This window comes from Alosa alosa, chromosome 4 (assembly GCF_017589495.1).
Source record: "Alosa alosa isolate M-15738 ecotype Scorff River chromosome 4, AALO_Geno_1.1, whole genome shotgun sequence".
NCBI classification, from domain to species: Eukaryota; Metazoa; Chordata; class Actinopteri; order Clupeiformes; family Clupeidae; genus Alosa; species Alosa alosa.
In genome coordinates this window covers 15912191-15932682 of record NC_063192.1, presented here as the reverse complement: position 1 = coordinate 15932682, position 20492 = coordinate 15912191, and the positions used below count along the sequence as shown (strand labels likewise).

The window sequence follows — 20492 nt, the reverse complement described above, 5'->3', positions numbered from 1 at the left end:
ACAAGAGTTTGATTTGAAAAGATTACAGGACTAGATGGATAGATGCTTTCTGGGTGAGTGGAAATACATGCATTCAGTTTTTTTAACATTGATGGTTAAGTGATTGTCATTTAACCACTTATGTACAAATTGAAGGTCAGATGACAGTTTGGAGTTTATCATATCAGAGGTGTGAGTTTGTGTGTGTGTGTGAGAGAGAGAGAGAGAGAGAGAGACAGAGAGAAAGACAGAGATCACAGGATTGGCGAGATCAGTTTCCTCTGCCTGGTGTTAATTGATTCATAATATACCAATAGATTACACTTCCATGCTTTGGGTTTATGTATTTTATTTTGCTCGGTTTATGTTTTACCTGAAACTGCAACACAAGGTTCTTGAAGTGAAAACATTTATCAGGGATACCCTCTGCTAAGGGATATATGTTGTACTTCCAGACTCAGTTTTGCAAAATACAACAACCTGTTTTGTTAATTAATAATACGAAAGCCTACTCTTTTGGGGTAAACAGCTGAATTGCAATGAAGAAATAATGTCTACACATACAGTGCTCTACAATATTTAATGCAGAATGTTTCGGCATGCCCCATTCTTTTCTGAGCTTTGTGTTAGCACCAAGAGGCTTGAATCGAAAAGGATATCTAGAGAAATAAGTGTGTGTGGACTTTATTCTTTTATTGTGACATACTGCTGTAATCCAGCACCTGTATGTGAGACATGCATTCTCTTTAGTCTCTCGCTCCCATGATTGAGTGAGTTCCAGAAGCAGGACGGGTGGGCGGCCCGACCCGCGGAGGCAAACAGGTGGGGCCACTCTGCAGGTCCACCCAGAGGAGTTGGAGACCCGCGGGGTCGCTCTGGAGGACACGGCAAACAGACAGCTATGTGGCGAAGGCAGAAGTCCTCCAAAGACATGACAGGAGGCCTGCGGCCAAAATGGACCAACTCAGGTGGCAGGTGTCGGACCACTTGGCAATAGGTGTGGCATTGGACGGTTTGGCAATAACCATCCTACCCTCCAACTGTCCATTGTGGTTTGAACTGCCCCTGGACCAAACGTGGCTTAAGCAATAGAGCAAACTCTGGACTGGGCATGACTTTGGATGAAGCAGCTGACTGGGCATGAGCAGAGACTGTTGGGTCCGGCGTGGCGAGAGCTAGATTGGAGACACTTTCAATCTCATTCTCCCCCTCAGAGTCTGCCTCAAAAGACGAGAAGTTCCACTGGGTGACCACCAGGTGATTGAGGACTGATTGCAGGGTTACACATCACATACAGAAAACTTATGATCCTAATTTGCTCAATTTGATTGGATCACTTATCACCAAAGTCAGTATCTTTACAAAATCGTATTGCAACAAACCATTTTCTTCAAAACTGTACTACATGTAGTAGGAAAGATTCTTAGTCATTAAGATGATTCCTCATGCATTGACGCATTAAACCCTCTTAAAGTTTGTGTTTGTGTCTCACTGTGGCCTGATCAGCCAGCAGGTGGAGGGAGTCTGAACTTCACACAGGACCAAGGGATACTGAGCAGTAAAACAGGCAGCTCATTACAGCCCTATAGATAGATCACTACAGAGTTGATATTGGTTAGATTTGATTTGATTTATTTAAACTCGATTTATTTAAACTTGTCTTAGCCCTCATTTACAATAATGTTGAGTACTTTTTTTGCAAACACCGCGCTCTCCAGTTTGTTTTTTGTGGGTGCGTGATCCAGGAAACTTACAGAAAATCAAAGATTGGTCGCACTCCAAACTTTTTCGCTGATTTATTGTCATGTAGCAACAGGGGTAACAAGTAACAAACCTGCAGCCTGCAGAGTAAAGCTAAGCTTCTGAGGTAGGAGACACACACAGACACACACACACACACACACACCACACACACATACTGTACATACACACATACAAACACACACACACATACGGCTGCTTGATGAAGTCATTCATAAAAATATGTTTGTTTGCCATAAATTGACTGACACAGCCACTCGACCGACTTGGGTCCAAGCCGGAAAAAACTTTTACATCAAACATTATTTTTTCTTTTTTTGTCAACTAAAACTTTGTTGGGACAGTGGAACCACCTACATTATTTTTTAAAACCATCCTCTATCGCTCTTGTGCACTTTGAGAACTTTTTTTGATAAAACAAAACACAGTTGGTGGTTTCAAAGCTCCCTATCCCAAAATAACCAGCAGGCTTAATCCCCCCCCCCCCCATACATGCATGTCCTCATTATCGTCACTTTCCATCTCCTCACTTACATGTCCTCATTATCATCACTTTCCATCTCCTCTCCTCGCACGCACCTCACCACCACCACTATCATCATCATCAGCATCCACCTGTTCTCTGTCAGATCTGACTTTCAATAGTGGGCTCTTTGCTATGTGTCAGGTTGGTTGGTTCTGAAAGTATTTACAAAGATTTCCATTTCTTTCAAGAATTGATCAATATATATATCAATATTAATTTCTCTCTCTCTTGTTCCTTACTAAATTATGCAGATGTGCTGGGATATGACCAGCAGTTTTTCCTGATGGATCTGGAGGGGTTGAATCTCAGTGATGTACCTCCTTTCTATGTGTCTAATTTTAGGGCATGGCGATACATCTTTTCCAAGGTCGGTCGGACTATTACTCGTGCAGAAGAGTGGACAATAAGGGAGACTCTTTTCTACAGTCCCCTAATGCGGATCAGGGTGTTATTGTTTGACAGCGTCCAGAGATGTCTGGTCAGGGCCCATCTGAGGGAAGGTAGCAGCTTGAGAACAGCGGCCTCACTGCATCAACGGACAGGGATTTGACCACAGCCGCTGTTAGAGATAGTGGTCGAAGAGATGCAGACCACACAAGTTTTGGTTGCTGCTGCTGTTGAGCAGAATGTGGAGCATGGGGCCAATTTAGTCTCTAGAGTTGCAATTTCAGAGGCAAGACATCAGCAATATATGGACGTCTACACACCCATATATTGCTGCACACTTATATAAGTATAAGTATATATACTCTTTTGATCCCGTGAGGGAAATTTGGTCTCTGCATTTATCCCAATCCGTGAATTAGTGAAACACACACAGCACACAGTGAGGTGAAGCACACACTAATCCCGGCGCAGTGAGCTGCCTGCATCAACAGCAGCACTCGGGGAGCAGTGAGGGGTTAGGTGCCTTGCTCAAGGGCACTTCAGCTGTGCCTACCTACTGGTCGGGGTTCGAACCGGCAACCCTCCGGTTACAGGTCCAAAGTGCTAACCAGTAGGCCACGGCTGCCCCATGGGGTGTTCATGAGCCCCCATGTTCATGCCCCCAGAGTGTATCGCTGTAGCTGCCTGGCTGCTTTAGCTGTTGGCTGCAGCAACACGAGCCAGATAAAACCGATTGTTTTCAGGGGTTTTTTTCCGTACAGACAGCAGTTGGTGACCTTGAAAAACAGAGATCTATCTATGTGAAAAATCACAGAAATTCCCCTTTCAGGAGGGTCACGGCGTGGAGGTGGCCAGAGGTGTCTGGGCTAGACTTCAGAGGTTGTTGGAGGTCCTTTCATAAAGCCCCAATAGAGAAGCGGACAAACAACCTCTTTATCTTTTTAATATATGTTGTATGTCATGTCTGTGTCTTCTGAATGGACCTTCAGTCTGGCAATAAAAGTTGATGATGATGATGAACCAACCATCCAATAGATGGGTGTAGAACCTCTTTCACTGGAATTATACATACTGAAAAAAATGTCAACGCGTTCAATACTTATTTCTCCCGCTGTATGTGTGTGTGTCCTTTGCAATAAAATGAGTTTAGATTTCAATTACAATTTTGGCTTTCAACGACGCAATCAAAATACAATAACACTTTAAAACGAGATACAATAAAACTTATATATATTATTTATATATAAATGTATTTATTTATATTTATTTTTAGTAACTTCTAAAGTAATCATGTTAAATAATTGTCGATTCACAGCCTGGGTGGGGATGGTGGGTTGGGTTGGGTTGAAGGGGCCTGGTGCTGGTGGTATTGCGTTTTGAAGCCACAAACTTGTTTTATAAAAAAATTCCCTTCTTTTAATTAATTTTGCTCTAAAGCGACAGGGGATGGTTTTAAAGATAATGTGGGTGGAAGAAAAAAATATTTCACTCTGTCGGAACAAAGTTTTTATATATATTTTTGTGTGTTTGTGTGTCCATGAGTGTGTGTGTGTGTGTGTGGCATAGAGCTTGCCATAAAAGGAGAAGCACCAGATCAGAGATGTGACAGAGGCAGGATGGCCAGTGAAGTCGCATTCTTGATGACTCTGCTCATATCCAGCACTCATGCCTCCCACAAGAGGCCGGATATCTTTGGACTAAAAGGGGAAGAAGCCACATTCAAGCTTGAAATGAGGGATTCAAACAAATTTGATGCTGTTCTCTTAAGAGTAACTAAAAATGGAACTGTCTTCCTTAAGAATTCATCTGATCCATCACAGTCCTTCAACTCAGAGCAGTCTGACAGAGTGAGCTGTTTATTTACCTCATGGGATGCACCCTATTTTGTACTGAAGAACCTCTCTCTATCAGACAGTGGTGAGTACAAGATACAACCCAGGAGAAATGGCCAAATTGAAAATATCACATCATTGTCCGGAAGAGAGACCAATGCCAGCTGTACAGTAAGAGGGCGTGCGATTCTCTTTCTAAACATCCAACAGTATCATCCATGCACTACATGATACCAGGAGACAGATTTATTCTTGCCTGCAGTCCTAATGTGAAAGGGCCTGTACACTGGACTGAACTCCACATTTAGGATGTACTCACTGGGTGGGACTGCCGAGCTCAAATTTGAGTCAGGGTTTTTACCTTGTCTGTTTTACCTGCTCTCTTCTCTGGGGGAGCAGAGAAGAGAGCAGGATGAAGATGTGGACACTGATGAACATAGTGTCTGAACACAGGGTCCTTCCAATATCCTTCCAGTGCCACCATTCTCAGATGTGACTTACATTGTCCACCAGAGGGCGACAAGAGACAGGAGAATCGAATCACCCTTGTTATCTGACACAATTATGCCTGAACACTTTCCTGATATGAACTTTTCTTTATTCTTTAGAAAAACTTGGTTCTTGATATGCTATACATGTTGTATCAGGGATATGAGAAACATATAATCTACGTCTTTATGCTATAGTAATTTTGCATTAGTTCTGACTTCTCACTTTAGTTCTGTGGGGAGTCCTCCTGATGGGAGGGGGGCAGACTCTGTCTTTCAGTGTTTAATGGGAGTGTCCCCTAGTGTGACATTTATGTAATTTTCTGGTGTTTCTTCTTAGTGTAATGAATTAGCTTTTAAGAAACTATGTATGAGAAATGTTGAGTCCTGTTTTATGATTAGCTTGTATTTACTCTAATCCTCGGTCCTTGATTCTGTTATTGTTTTCTATAGGGTTTTAAGAATTGATGTTTTTACAACTTATAAATGTTTTTCCTTCTAAAGACATTTCTTAGAATTCAGCACTTATTTCTCCAGTTACATTGGCTATGTATACATTTTATAACACTTTCTGCATTTTCACTGAATAAAGGTTATTGGGGAAACCCAGAGATTACTTAACCAAGTCTATGGACTGATTGTAGGGCTTACGAACATATTTACACATTACAACATATTGATTATCATAATTTGCCAAATTTTATATGACTCTTAGCACTAAATTCAGTAGCCTAATTAAACAAAAACGTGACTAGATTATTAAACATGAAGTACATGTGTGTGTATGAGAGAGGAAACCAACAGGAACAAAGAACACAAAAAGTAAGTGAGATTGGGACAGAGGGACAATTTATGACAGGCTTCCCAGAACTGTACTACTTGCCTCATTCTGATAACAGATTAATTTATGCATCTCCATGGACACATAGAGGAGTTGACACAAGAAACATGGTATACTCATCATTTGTCTCCCAAACCTCCTTCTGAACACAAGAGAGAGAAAACGATCGTTCCTTAACTTAGTTGTTTTTATTATTTATTACTTATGGACATTCACAATCAGACAAGACAGGATATGACGAGGAAAAAGCATGCGTGTTTCTACACTACTGCAGCACACCTGGACAGCACTGAGTGTTCCTTCTTTCAACGTCACTTTTAAAAAAGAAATTTAAAAAAAATATACACACACGCTCAAAAATGAGAGGCAAAGAGACAGTGTTTTTAAAAGCAGCACAAAAACAAATAAAGTGCATATACTCCTTCTGAAGACCTCTTCAGACAACTTTCTTAACATCTTGGCACACAACTGCAAACCACCATCAGAACAGGCACTCGCGCACGCACAAACACACACACACAGGACACCTCCAACTAATTCAGATCTTTATCCGTGTTGAGAATGTTGGGTAATATGTTCAGTGTTTCCAGGGTGTCAAATTCATATTTTGTTTTTTTACTTTGCACAACTGTATTCTGTTTCTATTGGTCTTTTTCACTTTGCATTTCATTACATCAGGCTATGATGGTGCTTGCATGACAATAATTAAACAAACAAAACAAAACGCTAACAAATGTGTGGCACCAATGTTTTCCCTTAAATAAAAAGAGTACATCTGGTCTACATGCAGAGCCCAACTGAACACGGGACCAAAGAGAGACCGGAATTCTGCATTATCCCACTAAGCCCTCTTTCTCTTTCATTTTTAATGCTCCCTTCTTCATAATCCTTCACCTGGCTTTACCCTAAGTGCACGCTTGAGTTCGGTTAAGACCTCAACCTGGAACAGCAAACAGCAAATCTGACAGCCCCACAATTACCCCGTTTCCCAGTGTCATGCAGTAGCCACACACACCCAAACAAGCATGATGTTGATGAGCTACTATTGGACAAATCATATCACTCACACACACACACACCATGTAGTTGGGTAGAGATACAGGCCACAACTGCGAGTGGGCATATACAGTAATCGGGTGATAAAAGGCTCACGGGCACCTCCAGTGCACAAACAAAAACAAACAAGCATATTACATACTACAAACAAACTTATTACACATCTCTGACAATCTCACATTTGGGTTACCTCTGAATAGACTTGAGCATGCCTACTTGTGTAGACACACACACACTTGTATCACCATACCTAACTGTGACTGATCGTAACTTCCTTGATTTCAACCCAGACTTAGGTAACCCTAGTGCAGAGACACCCAGATGTGGCCCTGATGTGGGCCCGAGTCAGCGGCCATCATGATCCAAGACGGTGTGGTGGATGGGATAGAGGGATGAGGGGTGAGAGGACACTTCCTACCCCCCGCACAACACACCAGGTCAACAGATGACCTTTAACCTCTAACTCACACACAAGCCTACTGACCCTGTGAGTTATGCGAGACACCACATCCTAAACACACATACGCATAGCTCAAAGTGACGTGGTGTTACCATAAAATAATAATTAAATAAATTATTACCATTATTACTACTACAGGTCTTCCATATACAGCTATGGATTTCCGTGTTCTTAACAAGTAACACCAAAGAGGAAGATACGCTCCACAAAATAAATGACCAGGTCATCCTACACACTAGGGGGCGCACTCTCCTGCTCGCATCCCAAAGGCAGAACCCAAACACATGAAAAGTGAAGACCATTCATCCAGGCAGAGAGGCAGGCGGAGAGGTGAACAGATGCGTCTCATGGCAGAGCGAGGGTTAACGCCCTCTTCTAAAACAAGCATGGCTAAGAGGAGTCCATCTGATACAGCAGGCGGCTGAGACGTGGCAGAGGGACGAGAGAGAGAGAGAGAGAGAGGAGAGAGAAAAGAGGGAAGAGAGAGAGGGCTGGCGGTGGTCATGAGGACCCTGCATTTGGGCATTGTCTTTCTCTCTCTCTCCCGAAATCATCTTTCTTCTTCTTCATCCCTCGTTCCATCTTCGGCCTCTTCTTATCGCCCCTGCTGCAGGTACTGCTGGGTAAACATGTTGAGCTCACTGTCCAGCCACCCTGCTTTATTCCTGTTGAGTCATACACAGGGGAGAGATATATCAATTCCTGAAAGAAACTGAAATCTTTGTAAATACTTTCAAAACCATAGCTGCCCAAATCTGACACATAGCAAAGGGCCCACTATTGACAGTCAGATCTGACAGAGAACAGATGGACGCTGACGACGACGACGGTGGCGAGGTGCAAGGAGGAGAGATTGAAAGTGATGAGGGGTATATGTGTTTGGAAACCAGTGGAGGGTACAGCTTATCATTGTGTAGATTAAGCCTGCGGTTTTGTTTTCTATATATAAAAAAATATTTTTTTATTTTATAAAATAATAATAATAATAATTAAATTATTATAATATATATTATAATTAATAATAATTAAATAATCTCTTATTTTAAATAATTTTGCTTAAGAGCGATAGGGGATGGTTTTACAAAATAATGTGGGCGGTTTCACTGTCCCAACAAAGTTTTAGTTGGCAAGAATGAAATCATTTTTCTTCAGGTTGGACCCAAGTCTGTCAAGTGACTGCGTCAGGGAGGGAGGTTATGGCAAACAAACATTTTTAAGGATGGCCTCATCAAGCACCCCTACGTGTGTGTGTGTGTGTGTGTGTGTGTGTGTGAGATACCTCAGCAGCTTGGCTTTGCTCTGCAGGGTGTCCAGCTGCTCAATCTTGTTGTTCATGTCCTGAATCTCATCTTCCAGATTCTGCCTCGTCACATCAACCTGCTGGCACAGCTGGGCAAAGGTGCTCGCCAGCTCCCTGAACACACACACACACACACACACACACACACACACATTAGACAATCATAGCAAATTCCATTTGTTCCAAATTCCAAAAGATCTTGCAGTAAGGCAAGTAAAGTAGTGGGAGTATGTGAAAACTACTCTTCTGGTCACTAGGTGGAGCCAGTGAGCAAAGGATTAAAAGGTTCTTTTAAATCTGCATCTATTTATACTGGTCAGTTACATAAGATGTGACCAACCAATATTTTCCACTGGCTCTAAACGGAAGCTTTAGTGCTCTTAAATACAGCGGAGAGCACACACACACACACACAGACAGATTACACCTGCATACACCAGTGTGCAACCACGCTAAGAGAACTCTTAATGAGATCTCTCTCTTCAAAAGAGATTAGCGTTTCCTGAGGAATAGGATGTGTCCATCCGTGTGTATGTGCTGTTCGTGTCTACACACTGCTACAACTGATAGCCTTGACCCTTGCTGTGTGTGTGTGTGTGTGTGTGTGTGTGTGTGTGTGTGTGTGTACACACTCACTGCTGGACCTGGTGGCTACAGTTGGACCCTGTATAGCTGACGATGAGCTGGAGCTTCTCGCTGGCGTAATCCACAAACTGCCTCTTGAAGGCACGCTCCTTGGCCTTGGTGGTCCAAGTCAGGCGCTCATACACATACAGTAGCCCGTAGAGGCCGACGGACAGAGCGATGAGACGCCAGCCCACTGCCTTCCAGATCTACACACACAAGAACACGTATGAGAACTTGCAGAGAAAAACATGAGCACACACGCCGCCCACACACACACACACACACACACACGCACAATAGAGCACAACTATCCACAACACCTTGCAGTATGGATAACATGACTGTACTCCATTATGATGTAATGATAAAAGATAAAATCTTCCAATGGCAAATGAGCGGGGGAGGGGGTTTGGGTCATCTGGGGGAGGGGTAAACCTATTTGAACTCTATGACATCCCTGGCCAAGACCTCGGAAATGTATTTGGGATTGGGATTTTGCAAAGCGGAGAAATTATCAGATATTACGCAAGAGCTAGAGAGATTTATAGGATATTGTGTCAAACAGTACATCTCTTCCATGAGATACAAAAAATGTATCTGCAACAAGATGTTGTTAGATAAAACAGTCATAAAATCCCACAAAACAGGACTCGTAGCTAAGCCCTTCCGATTGTAATTTAGAGGCTTTTTCCCAGTGTTTAACTTCACATGAAGTTTGTGTGTGTGTGTGTGTGTGTGTGTGTGTGTGTGTGTGTGTGTGTGTGTGTGTGTGTGTGTGTGTGTGTGTGTGTGTGTAGTGTGTGAATTTAGATAAGCCTTTGCTAGCCACGGTTCGGGGGTAGGTATTAAAATGTTACGTAAAGTGTGTGTTTGTGTATGAGAGTTTGTTTTTTAATGTTTGAAAGCACAGGAAAGGTTCAAGTACCAAGTGTATGTGTGCTGATCTGCCTGCAAACATCAGCCTGCAATCTATACAGGTGTTTCACTGCATTCCAAGCAAGGTGTGTGTGTGTTTGTGTGTGTTCTTACCACGCCTCCAACCACAATGATGCCCATAGAGGTGCGCGAGGTCAGTGATGCCAGGCCGGTTACCATGGAGACCATGAGCTCCTCCTGGGTGACGGAGCCCTGGGGGAAGGGGGGCATGCTGGAGCTGACCGGGGTGATGGCTAGGGGCCGCGGAACCTGAAACATACACACACGCATATCGGTGATGAATTCAGCAAAGTCCAGCCAAGTCATAGTGTGTGTGTGTGTTCACTCTCTGTACCTTTCTTTTAATCAATTAGGCCAATCCAGTGTGTGTGTGTGTGTGTGTCCATCTCTCACCTGGTCGTTGTAACCCATGAGTGCACGGCGTGTGTTCTTGGGCCCGAGGAAGCGGTTGACCAGCATGGTCCAGCCCAGGGAGAAGTGGAAGCCGATGTCCTCCTGGAAGTCCCCGCACAGCTTGTCGCAGTTGAGGTCGTAGCACAGGCTGAAGCACTGGCGTGGGGCCAGCTTGTCCACCTGCTCACGCACCTGCACAGGCAGCAGCGGCTTCAGACCGTCTGCGCAGACCACAAAGAGACAGAGAGGGAGAGGGAGAGGGAGGGAGAGAGAGAGACAGAGAGAGAGAGAGATAAATAGAGAGTGTGTTTTTAATTATGATTCACACACTGTGGATTTATAGTTTGTGCGTTAAGTGTTTGTGCATTGCTATTAAAATCAGCTGTATTCTCGTCTATTTTGTGTCTGCATGAAGAGAAACTGTCATTTTTAACCTTCATGCTAAGAACACTGTATGCATGTCCCTTTTTGTTTATGTTCTATGTTTGGGCTTTATAGCCTCTACAGGCAGGACTGTGTGCGGCAGAGAGATGAAGACTGGGACCCTTCGGCACTAGACCTGAATGTGGCATTGGACGCCATGCTACCACAACACTACAACTCCCACCTGCATGTGTCTTTCTGTACGGTCTGGGTGTGAGCGGGACAGGTGTGCGTATGTGCATGTGTGCGTGTTGCTCACCTATCATCTCGGTCTGTGTGGTCTGAAGGGCACCGGTGATAGCAGTGGTACATCTCTCTGACATGTTTCTGCCCAGGCCTTCCTCAATGTGCCGATGCAGCTCCTAACACACACACACACACACACACACACACACACCGAGTCAGAGTGGATATACACAGACACACAGACTGTGAGAACCACAAGAACAATGGAGACAGAGGGTCTGTGAGAATATCCATGGAAACCGTAATAATCACAAATTCTAGAAAACCAAAATGAGTCAAGTCAGCAGCAAAATACCACAACACAGCGCAAATCACTGTCTGGAGCACAAAGAGTCGTTTGTGTGCCATTTCCACAAGTGGATCAAGCAAAGCCAGGCTAATTCGGACTAATATTGATCCGGATGGAGATGGATCACTCATTCAAATGCAGTTTAATTCTCAAGAACCAAAAGGAACTTTGAGAATGTTTACAGAGAGCTTGTGGAGGAATTAAAAGTTGTTGAGGAATTAGCACTTACTTTCTAAGTTAAACCAGTTATGATTTCAGTTAGCATGCAAGTCTGAGGACTCCAGGGGCTTTCTGTGAGGCCCAGGGTTATGCAGGGTTCGCAGAAAGCAGGACGCATGTTTTTGGACATTTGCAATGTATTTGTGAGGAAGACAAATGTGTTCATATGATCTCATTTATAATAGGTGCTCTTGCGTATTCCCTTCTCTTGAAGGCTCAGAGGTCACGCTCACATATAAAATGGAACTTCCTCCATCAATGTTGATTTAACAGAACCGGTTTTACCCGTCGAGATTCACCTGAGAGAAAGTTGGCACTGTCACTATCAGTGGTGGTCCAAATATCTACTGGAGTACATGTCTTTTAAGAGACAGCATGCCTTCTATCTGATTTATAAGTGGCACACCCATCCCAATGCCACTCCCCAACAACTGTAAACAACACACACAAGCGCACGCGCACACACATACACACGATCAGGGAGTTTTCACTACAGACAAACAGTCCCTTATTGTGATGAACATTCCTTCTATTGCCATTTGCTTAACGCAAGTGTGAGCTATTAGAACAGGTGCAACATCTGAGATATGACACTATGTTTCTTCAATTTAACTATACTCTCCCATAAGCTACCTCAAAGGTGGTGAGTGTGAAGCGCTCCGCAAACAGGTGTGAGAGAGAGAGAGGGAGAGAGAGAGAGAGAGAGTGAGTAAGTGAGTGTGTGTGTGTGAGAGCGTGTGTGATGTGAGCGTGTGTGAGAGAGAGTGTGTGTGAGAGAGAGAGTGTGTGTGAGAGAGAGAGTGTGTGTGAGAGAGAGTGTGTGTGAGAGAGAGAGTGTGTGTGAGAGAGAGTGTGTGTGAGAGAGAGTGTGTGTGTGAGAGAGAGTGTGTGTGTGAGAGAGAGTGTGTGTGAGAGAGAGAGAGTGTGTGAGAGAGAGAGAGTGTGTGTGTGTGTTTTATATTAGGCATCACTGAACACAGCCTGATCTCAAATAGCCGGAGATGTGAAAGGAGGGAGGGTGGCTGAGGCAGATTACGGATCATGAAGATGTTGTGAACACGCTGTCTCAGTGTGTGGCTGCCTGCATGCGTGTGAGGGTTCAGTCAGAATAGAACAGGAGTGAAGGTGGCAGAAGCTTAATGCTGAGCTGTGTTGTCTGGATGAGAGGCCACTGCAGGACTGATCTCAGGACTGGACAGATTACACACACACACACACAGGACAGGGAGACAAGGTGAGGTGTCTGTATTTAGATAAGGGTGTTCAGACAGTTTTACTCTCTGGAATTTGTTCCCCCACAGGAAACAAACCCAGAGCCTTAATTTCAGCCACGCTAGACAAATAAAGGATAATCTTGCAGAGAGAGACAGACAGAGAGAGGGGGGTGGGGGGCACAAAATAGACAGATAAAGTGAGAGAAAGAGACCATCAGAGGCTGTCTTACTCTACTGTGAAGGGAATTCAGATTGTCCAATGTCCTAACTAGATGCGGCGTGACAGTGATGCTAAACGTTTTGAGCAGAACCTTTGTGAGACATCCTGGTTCTATTTTCTCATGTCGACATGGCTTCATTGATCGAGATATATTCAATAGAGGCATATTTATCGGCTTCAGTGTGGAAAGGGACCATTTAGTGCTACGTGACAGTCAGACACTTGCATGCACACAGCGGAGAGAGAGTGTGTGAGAGTTTGTGTGTGTGTGTGTGTGTGTGTGTGTGTGAGAGTGTGTCTGTGTCCAGGAGTCTGGTTGGACTCACGTTCTTGTAGACCTTCAGCACCACAGGAGAGGGATGGAAGTCGATGTGAAACTCGTCCACCAGCACATAGAGACGCCTGATCTCCTCCGCCATGGCGTTGGACACCTGCAGACGGCACCAAATAGACAGCAGCGTCAGTGATGCCGTCAGTGATACCTCCCAGCAACTACCCTTACTTTGTACATTTCATATTCATTTTGATTAGTCTGACTATATAAGTGTGTGTGTGTGTGTGTGTGTGTTCTTACCTGTTTCTCCACCTCATCAGTGATCTTCTTGATCTTGCTCTTGCAGTCCTGAGTGAGGAGGTCCAGCTGCTTGTCTATGAACTCCAGCCGGTCCTCTCTCTCCTCCTTAGTCTCCAAGCAGTGGCTCCTACCAGAGCAGAACACACACATTTAACCACCCAGCCATTCAATTCACTGGAGGTGGGTTAGACCAGTTAGCCTATAGCTGGCATAAGTCACTGGAGGTGGGTTAGACCAGTTAGCCTATAGTTAGCATAACTCACTGGAGGTGGAATAGACTAGTTAGCCTATAGCTAGCACTCACTGGAAGTGGGTTAAATTACAGAAGTGGACATGACCTTCACTAGACATCCACTTGCACGCACACACACACACACACACACACACACACACATACAGACAGACAGACACACACACACACACACACACACAGACCATGTCCATGATGACACACACACACAGTGAGAGTCTATGATGAGACACACACACACACTCAAATGCACAGGTCTGGCTCACCTCTGCTCCTGGGCTGCCACGTGCACAGAGTCCATGATGAGCCGCAGGGCCTCGGAGATCTGCTTGGCCCGCACTGTGTGCTGCTCAAACTTAGTCTTCACTGCTGACTGGGAGATACACTCCTACACACACACACACACACACACACACGACTTTAAATCAACACCAAGCACCTGATTCCCATTTAGCATGACAACATTACAAACACACACACAATAAAAACTGTGGCAGAATGCTCAGGCATCCAATTTAAAGTGTGCATCAACAACATCCATTTTTCTCAGACGGAAATTGCCCACTCACCTCAAAGCGCCTTTCAAAGTTCTGGAACTCAAACATCCGGGCCTGGAAGCCTTCTGCAAGAGCACCACCTAAGCGTACACACACACAAAAAAAGGAAGCCTCAATAATGTGTCTAACTGTGAGCAATCGTATGCATGTAATGACTGTGTGGAGTTGTATGTGCAGTCTGAATGTGTTGTGGGCACACAGATAGACATAATGATCAGTATTTGTATAATGTGTGTGTAGGTGTGTGTGTGTAGGTGTGTGTGTGTGTGTGTGTGTGTGTGTTTTACCTGCTTCGGGCATGCCCTGTGCTTTCTGCACTCGGGCCTGTAGGACCTCTTTGGCAGAGACGAAGAAGATGCGATCGCTGGCCTGAGCCCGGTCCACCACCTTCAGCTCATCCACCAGGAAACTGGTGCAGCGCTCCATATGCTGCCTCCGCACCTACACACACACACACACACACACACACACACACAATATTAGAACATTGACTCAGGTCAAACAGAACTACCCAAGCCTCTTATTGGCCTGACTTTGCACTAGTTTTTTATTGACTGTCTATGCACAATTTCAACAAAATTTTGCTGCTCTTATTTTTTCATTATTATATGTGCCCTCTTATTTACTTATTTACTTACTTTTTTGTTTACTTGAATGTTATGTTTGTCTGTGGACTTAATTGGTAAAATATGTCTTGTCTTCACCGTGGGATAGTGAGAAACGTAATTTCGATCTCTTTGTATGTCTGGAACATGTGAAGAAATTGACAATAAAGCTGACTTTGACTTTGACTTTGATGAACTGTGCAAGTCAGCTGTTCACATAAAGATCAGTAAATACAATTACAATGACTATTTTCTCTCTCTCAGTCACACACACACACCTGTCAATGTTACTTGTCCTATGTCAATGGCAACCCTAAATGAGAGGCCAACATATCCTACTCACCAATTCACTGGCTTAGACTAAGACATTTAACACTACCTCATACAGTTCAGAACACACACACAAATCTCATTAGCTTCCCTCACAGGGTGTGTGTTAATAGTCAAAGAGGGTCACTCAAGAGTGAAGTTCCCACACACAAGCCAGATTTGACTTGCGTCGTACAGCCATGAGGATCCACATGCTTGTTTTACATACTGTTAATAGTTCTTCTGGAAATGTAATTCTCTTAAATGTTTTTAACCGACTGCAAAACTATGTTCATCAACAATTGAATCAAACTTTGCCTAATGAGAAGAGCATACACATAGCATAGCATGTAAATACTCTATGCGTGTATGACATGGACGAGAATTTTTAAACCAAGGGAGAGCAGGGTCTTAAGAACCTGTATTCTTATTTAGCAAACCTCAGCTCTGTGTGCGTAGGAGAATGCTGATGAGATTAACACACACACACACGCATATCATTGCCAAGTTAACACCCAGGGGTTTACAACAATCACACACACCGCCACTCTTAACATGACAAGAACTCCCTGAAAGACCTCTCCTGAATGCTAGGTATTAGTCTATAAATAAACTTCCAAGATGCTTCATCCAGACAAGCAAACAGTAAAACAGTAACAGTAAAGGCAACACACACACACACACACAATCCTAGCATGACAAAACCTTCTCGTCCTGCCAGCCAAGCCCAAGAAAGCATTAGCCGTCACATTAATGAACTTAGACACAAATAGAAGCTTAACAAAAGCCAGCAGCACTTTAACTCTTCAATGTGAATGTGGTGTGTGTGTGTGTGTGTATCTTTTCTGATCATTACTTCCTGCCATGACCGTTCCGGCTCTAGTGTGTATGTTTATGTTGTGATGCACAACTCTTCCATGTGTTCAGATTTTCACACATGGTAGAGCTGAACACAAGTGTGTGTGTGTGTGTGTGTGTGTCCTGGTTCAGAAGTCATTTTCAATCAGAACAAACATATTAATAAAGAGAACATTAAATCAATGTTTGCCAGGGGTATGAATCATTTTGTTCTCAACTGTATGTATGTGCATGTGTATGTACACACACACACACACACACACACACACACACACCTCCATGTACAATAGTGCTGGTCTGAAGATATTTTAAAAAACACAGCCCTAAAGGAGGGCTGAGGCCTCCCAGCAGGTGTGTGCGTGTATATATGTCTCACCTCCTCCATGTACTCCGGTTCAGACGCGGAGGCATCCCAGCGGTTGTTGAGGATGAAGATATTGGGGGTGGACAGCCGCTCATTTACCTTGTGGAAAAAGGACTTTTCCTACAGAAAGAAAGAGAAAGAGAAAGAGAAAGAGAGAGAGAGAGAGAGAGAAGAGCGCATTAAGAACATGACACCCATGAGTCCTCTACATCCCTCTGTGGCCAGCTGCGTGTATAGACACAGTGGATGCAGCCGTGATCAGACACTGAACAGGATAGTCAAAGACAAGACAGGTTATTCAGAGCCATATAGAGAAGTCCCTAATTCTATTCAGCAATTGTAGCACTCTAAAACCTTTGCCAGCAACTGCCAGAAACCAGGATAAAGTGAGTGCATGCAATAGAACCCCAGCTACCGTATTTCCCAGACTATAAGTCGCACCGGAGTATAAGTCGCACCAGTCAAAAATGTGTCATGAAGAGGAAAAAAACATATATATAAATATCTATATATGTTGCACCTGAGTCGCAGGACCAGCCAAACTATGAAGAAAAAGAGCGACTTATAGTCCGGAAAATACGGTATACTCCAGCTAGCATAACCAGATTTCGTACCCAGGTTTCTGAAGTAGAGATACAGGTTTCTGATGCACAAAATAAGAACACAAAATTGTTGGGAAGGCACACGACACCCGCCGCATGCTGCGTTGATGCAATCCTACACTATCAGCATATGTAGATCATTTCTGCATTTCATGAATAATTTGCCAAGAGAACTAACCAACTGATGGACGGGATTATGATTAACAAACACACTAACACACACACACACGGCAGTTAGTTTGCTGTCTGATATCTTACGGTCTGCATGAGGGTGGACTCGGAGTTGGCCACCAGCACGAAGACGTCAGCGTCCAGGCAGAACTTGTCTATCCAGCTATCAAGCTCAGTGGTGACGTCAATACCAGGGCTGTCAAAATACAGAGACATGGAGAAATTTGTCCCAGCATGTCCCAGCAACACACACACTAACTAAAACAGGAGAAATATAATAGCAACAGAGGAGTGTGATCTGTGTTTATACATACATATGACGTGTGTGTGTGTGTGTGTGTGTGTATATATATGTCTCCTCACCTGTCCACCAGCACCAGGTCATCTCTGAGCAGCGCACACTTGCCTTTAGGCCACATCACACACACCAGACTGCCAGCATCCAGATCCTCATCCTGATGCAGCGCATGGGCCAGCTGGTTCACCGTCTACAGACACACACACACAGACAGTTATCAGTCCACAGCATGAAACTCATCTGTTTGGTTTAGCACGTTAACTTTCTTTAACTAACGCAAGGCTGCAAAAGAGGCCGGTAATAAGGAGTCCCCTTACACTGAGGCATGTTAACAGCAGCAACACTACGGGCCCTAATTCAAATACAGGGCAAAGTGCAGAGTCAGTCTATGAGTAAATTTCTTGTGCATTGTAATGGAACTGAGCGGAAGTTACCATTAACGAATGTGGGTGTGGCCAAAGAAGCAGAGGCAGAAGTGAAGATGGACAGTAATTTATTATTCGGCTTGGCTCGAACAACCAAGCAGAAGAGTCCATAGAAAAATGCACAGAAAAATGTTAATAATAATCTTCCAAAATTGCGATATTGAACCAGTATGAAAAATCTGCTTTAGCATCTAATCTTGCGAGATTGAACCAGTATGAAAAACCTGCTTTAGCTTCTAATCAAAATACAGCAGCATTGTACCAGTCATAGTACTCACAGTACCCTACACATCACATAGGCCAGACAAGACTCGACTAACATCAGACTAGACAGAGGGGAACATATACCTGGCGGCCAGCACCATTTAACATACACAGGTAAACACTAAACAATCAATTAACACACAATAGACAAGACAGACCCTGGGCCACAAGCATAAATATACATCATAGGTCACTAGCAAAATACATAGTTAAATAACAGACTTGGTTACATGTGGTAAGACTAAACATCAATCGGCTTGATCAGGACCGTCTCGGAATCCCCCACAACCAATTGACATAATGGAACGGTCCAATACCGCCCGGAAACAATAAACAGTCCATGGGATCCAGTCGGCCCTCCTTTGCCACCGGACCTTCAGAAGCCGGAACGAGAGCACGATGCCATGAACGCGAATCGGTAGCTATCGGTTGACAAACATTAATACTTGACCCAAGTTCACCCGTCTTAACTCAGACAAACAATAAACGTGCCACCATTGCTAATAGCTCAGTCTTGTGTCGTTTCTTACACACCTTAAAAGTGCTAGCCACATAGCAATGGCCCATGGATGAATGTGTTGTGTGTGAGCGTGTGTGTGCGCAAATATCAGCTGATGTGTAGAGGACGAGTGCCGACACTTCACCAGTCATGTGCGGTCGTAGCTAGACCGTCACATGCATGAAGTGAACTAACGGCATCATGTGGCATGAGACAGCTATTAGCTGACCCACCGCTGTTTGTTTGCGGATCTTTCTCATGGTATTAAAATAGATTTTGCATAGTTATTAGCTATTAAGCAAGCTTGAGTTAGACTTTAAACCTTGCCCAGCCCAATGGGCCAAATGACCTTGCAGCAACCCTAACAGAATGAGTGTGTGTGCATGCGTGTGTGTGTGTGTAAAGAACTTTAACTTCAGCCAGTTTCCATGTGATGCTCTTCCTGTAAGGAACGGGTCTTTCATTAAGAAGTAATTCCAGAGAGGAGGCTCGCAACTCAGGAGCACACACACGCACACAAACACACACACGCATGCACACACACACACACACACAGTAGTGAGTCTAGGACGGATCTAGGTCTGCCACAATATTGTTAACCGATATCGTCCCGTGAAAGATTTTATTACAAATTCCCAGAACACAGCACAACATCCAGTGCACAATGTGGCTTTAAGGTCACCAAGCCCTGCATGGGCCTTACTCGACAGCAAAAGCACGCTATGAAGTGTGCACAATGTGGCTTTAAGTCACCAAGCCCTGCATGGGCCTTACTCGACAACAAAAGCACGCTATGAAGTGTGCAACATGTGCTTTACAATGATAACGTATCACAGGGCATATGCAAACTGCAAACTTGTTTGTATACAGCCATCTTCTGATGTACAATAACCAGCATCTAAAGTTTCATGGAAGCTGAGTAAATGTGTTTACTTTCAAAATAGTTTTCGTTAAATGTGTTCTCACCAACCAGCAAATAACCCAGAAAAAAAAAAATGCAAGAGGGAACTGTATATATATATATATGTGACAGGGCAGGAAATGATGTGGCTGAACTTCACATCAACTGCAGAGGAAACACCTCAGGGAGATCAGTCCCAATGGGACTAACAGGAGGATGTTTATGAGGCGGAAGAGAGAGAGAGAGAGAGAGAGAGAGAGAGAGAGAGAGAGAGAGAGAGAGAGAGAGAGAGAGAGAGAGAGAGAGAGAGAGAGAGAGAGAGAGAGAGAGAGAAGAGAAGAGAAGAGAAGAGAAGAGAAGAGAAGAGAAGAGAAGAGAAAGAGAGAGAGAGAGAGAGAGAGAGAGAGAGAGAGAGAGAGATATGGGAGTCAACACAAGAGAGACACAGAGGTGAACAGGCGAAGACTGCATCAAAATAAGATCCCAAGTGACCAGGACCGATAAGGAGAGAAACAGACAGAGAAAGACTGGGATGTGAGAATCTACAGAGAGAAATGTGTGTTTGTGATATGTTTGTGCATGTCTATGCTCGCGTGCGTGCTGAAAAAGGCCAACATC

General features: G+C 44.0%; 1 protein-coding gene across 3 annotated transcripts in view; it reads right to left on the bottom strand.

Moving 5' to 3' along the window:
* Positions 1-5983: 5983 nt before the first annotated feature.
* The window catches only part of mfn2 (mitofusin 2), a 29098-nt gene continuing 14589 nt past the window's right edge, over positions 5984-20492 (bottom strand). For all 3 annotated transcript variants that reach the window (XM_048240690.1, XM_048240689.1, XM_048240688.1), the window contains exons 5-18: positions 17851-17975; positions 17575-17683; positions 16727-16834; positions 14866-15019; positions 14591-14658; positions 14288-14409; positions 13772-13898; positions 13524-13628; positions 11269-11371; positions 10587-10807; positions 10287-10442; positions 9267-9463; positions 8610-8744; positions 5984-7995 (exon numbers count right to left, since the gene is read on the bottom strand). In XM_048240690.1, the coding sequence (XP_048096647.1) occupies positions 7926-7995; positions 8610-8744; positions 9267-9463; positions 10287-10442; positions 10587-10807; positions 11269-11371; positions 13524-13628; positions 13772-13898; positions 14288-14409; positions 14591-14658; positions 14866-15019; positions 16727-16834; positions 17575-17683; positions 17851-17975 (1800 nt within the window). In that variant the 3' untranslated portion in view covers positions 5984-7925. The remainder of the gene's footprint in view (positions 7996-8609; positions 8745-9266; positions 9464-10286; positions 10443-10586; positions 10808-11268; positions 11372-13523; positions 13629-13771; positions 13899-14287; positions 14410-14590; positions 14659-14865; positions 15020-16726; positions 16835-17574; positions 17684-17850; positions 17976-20492) is intronic.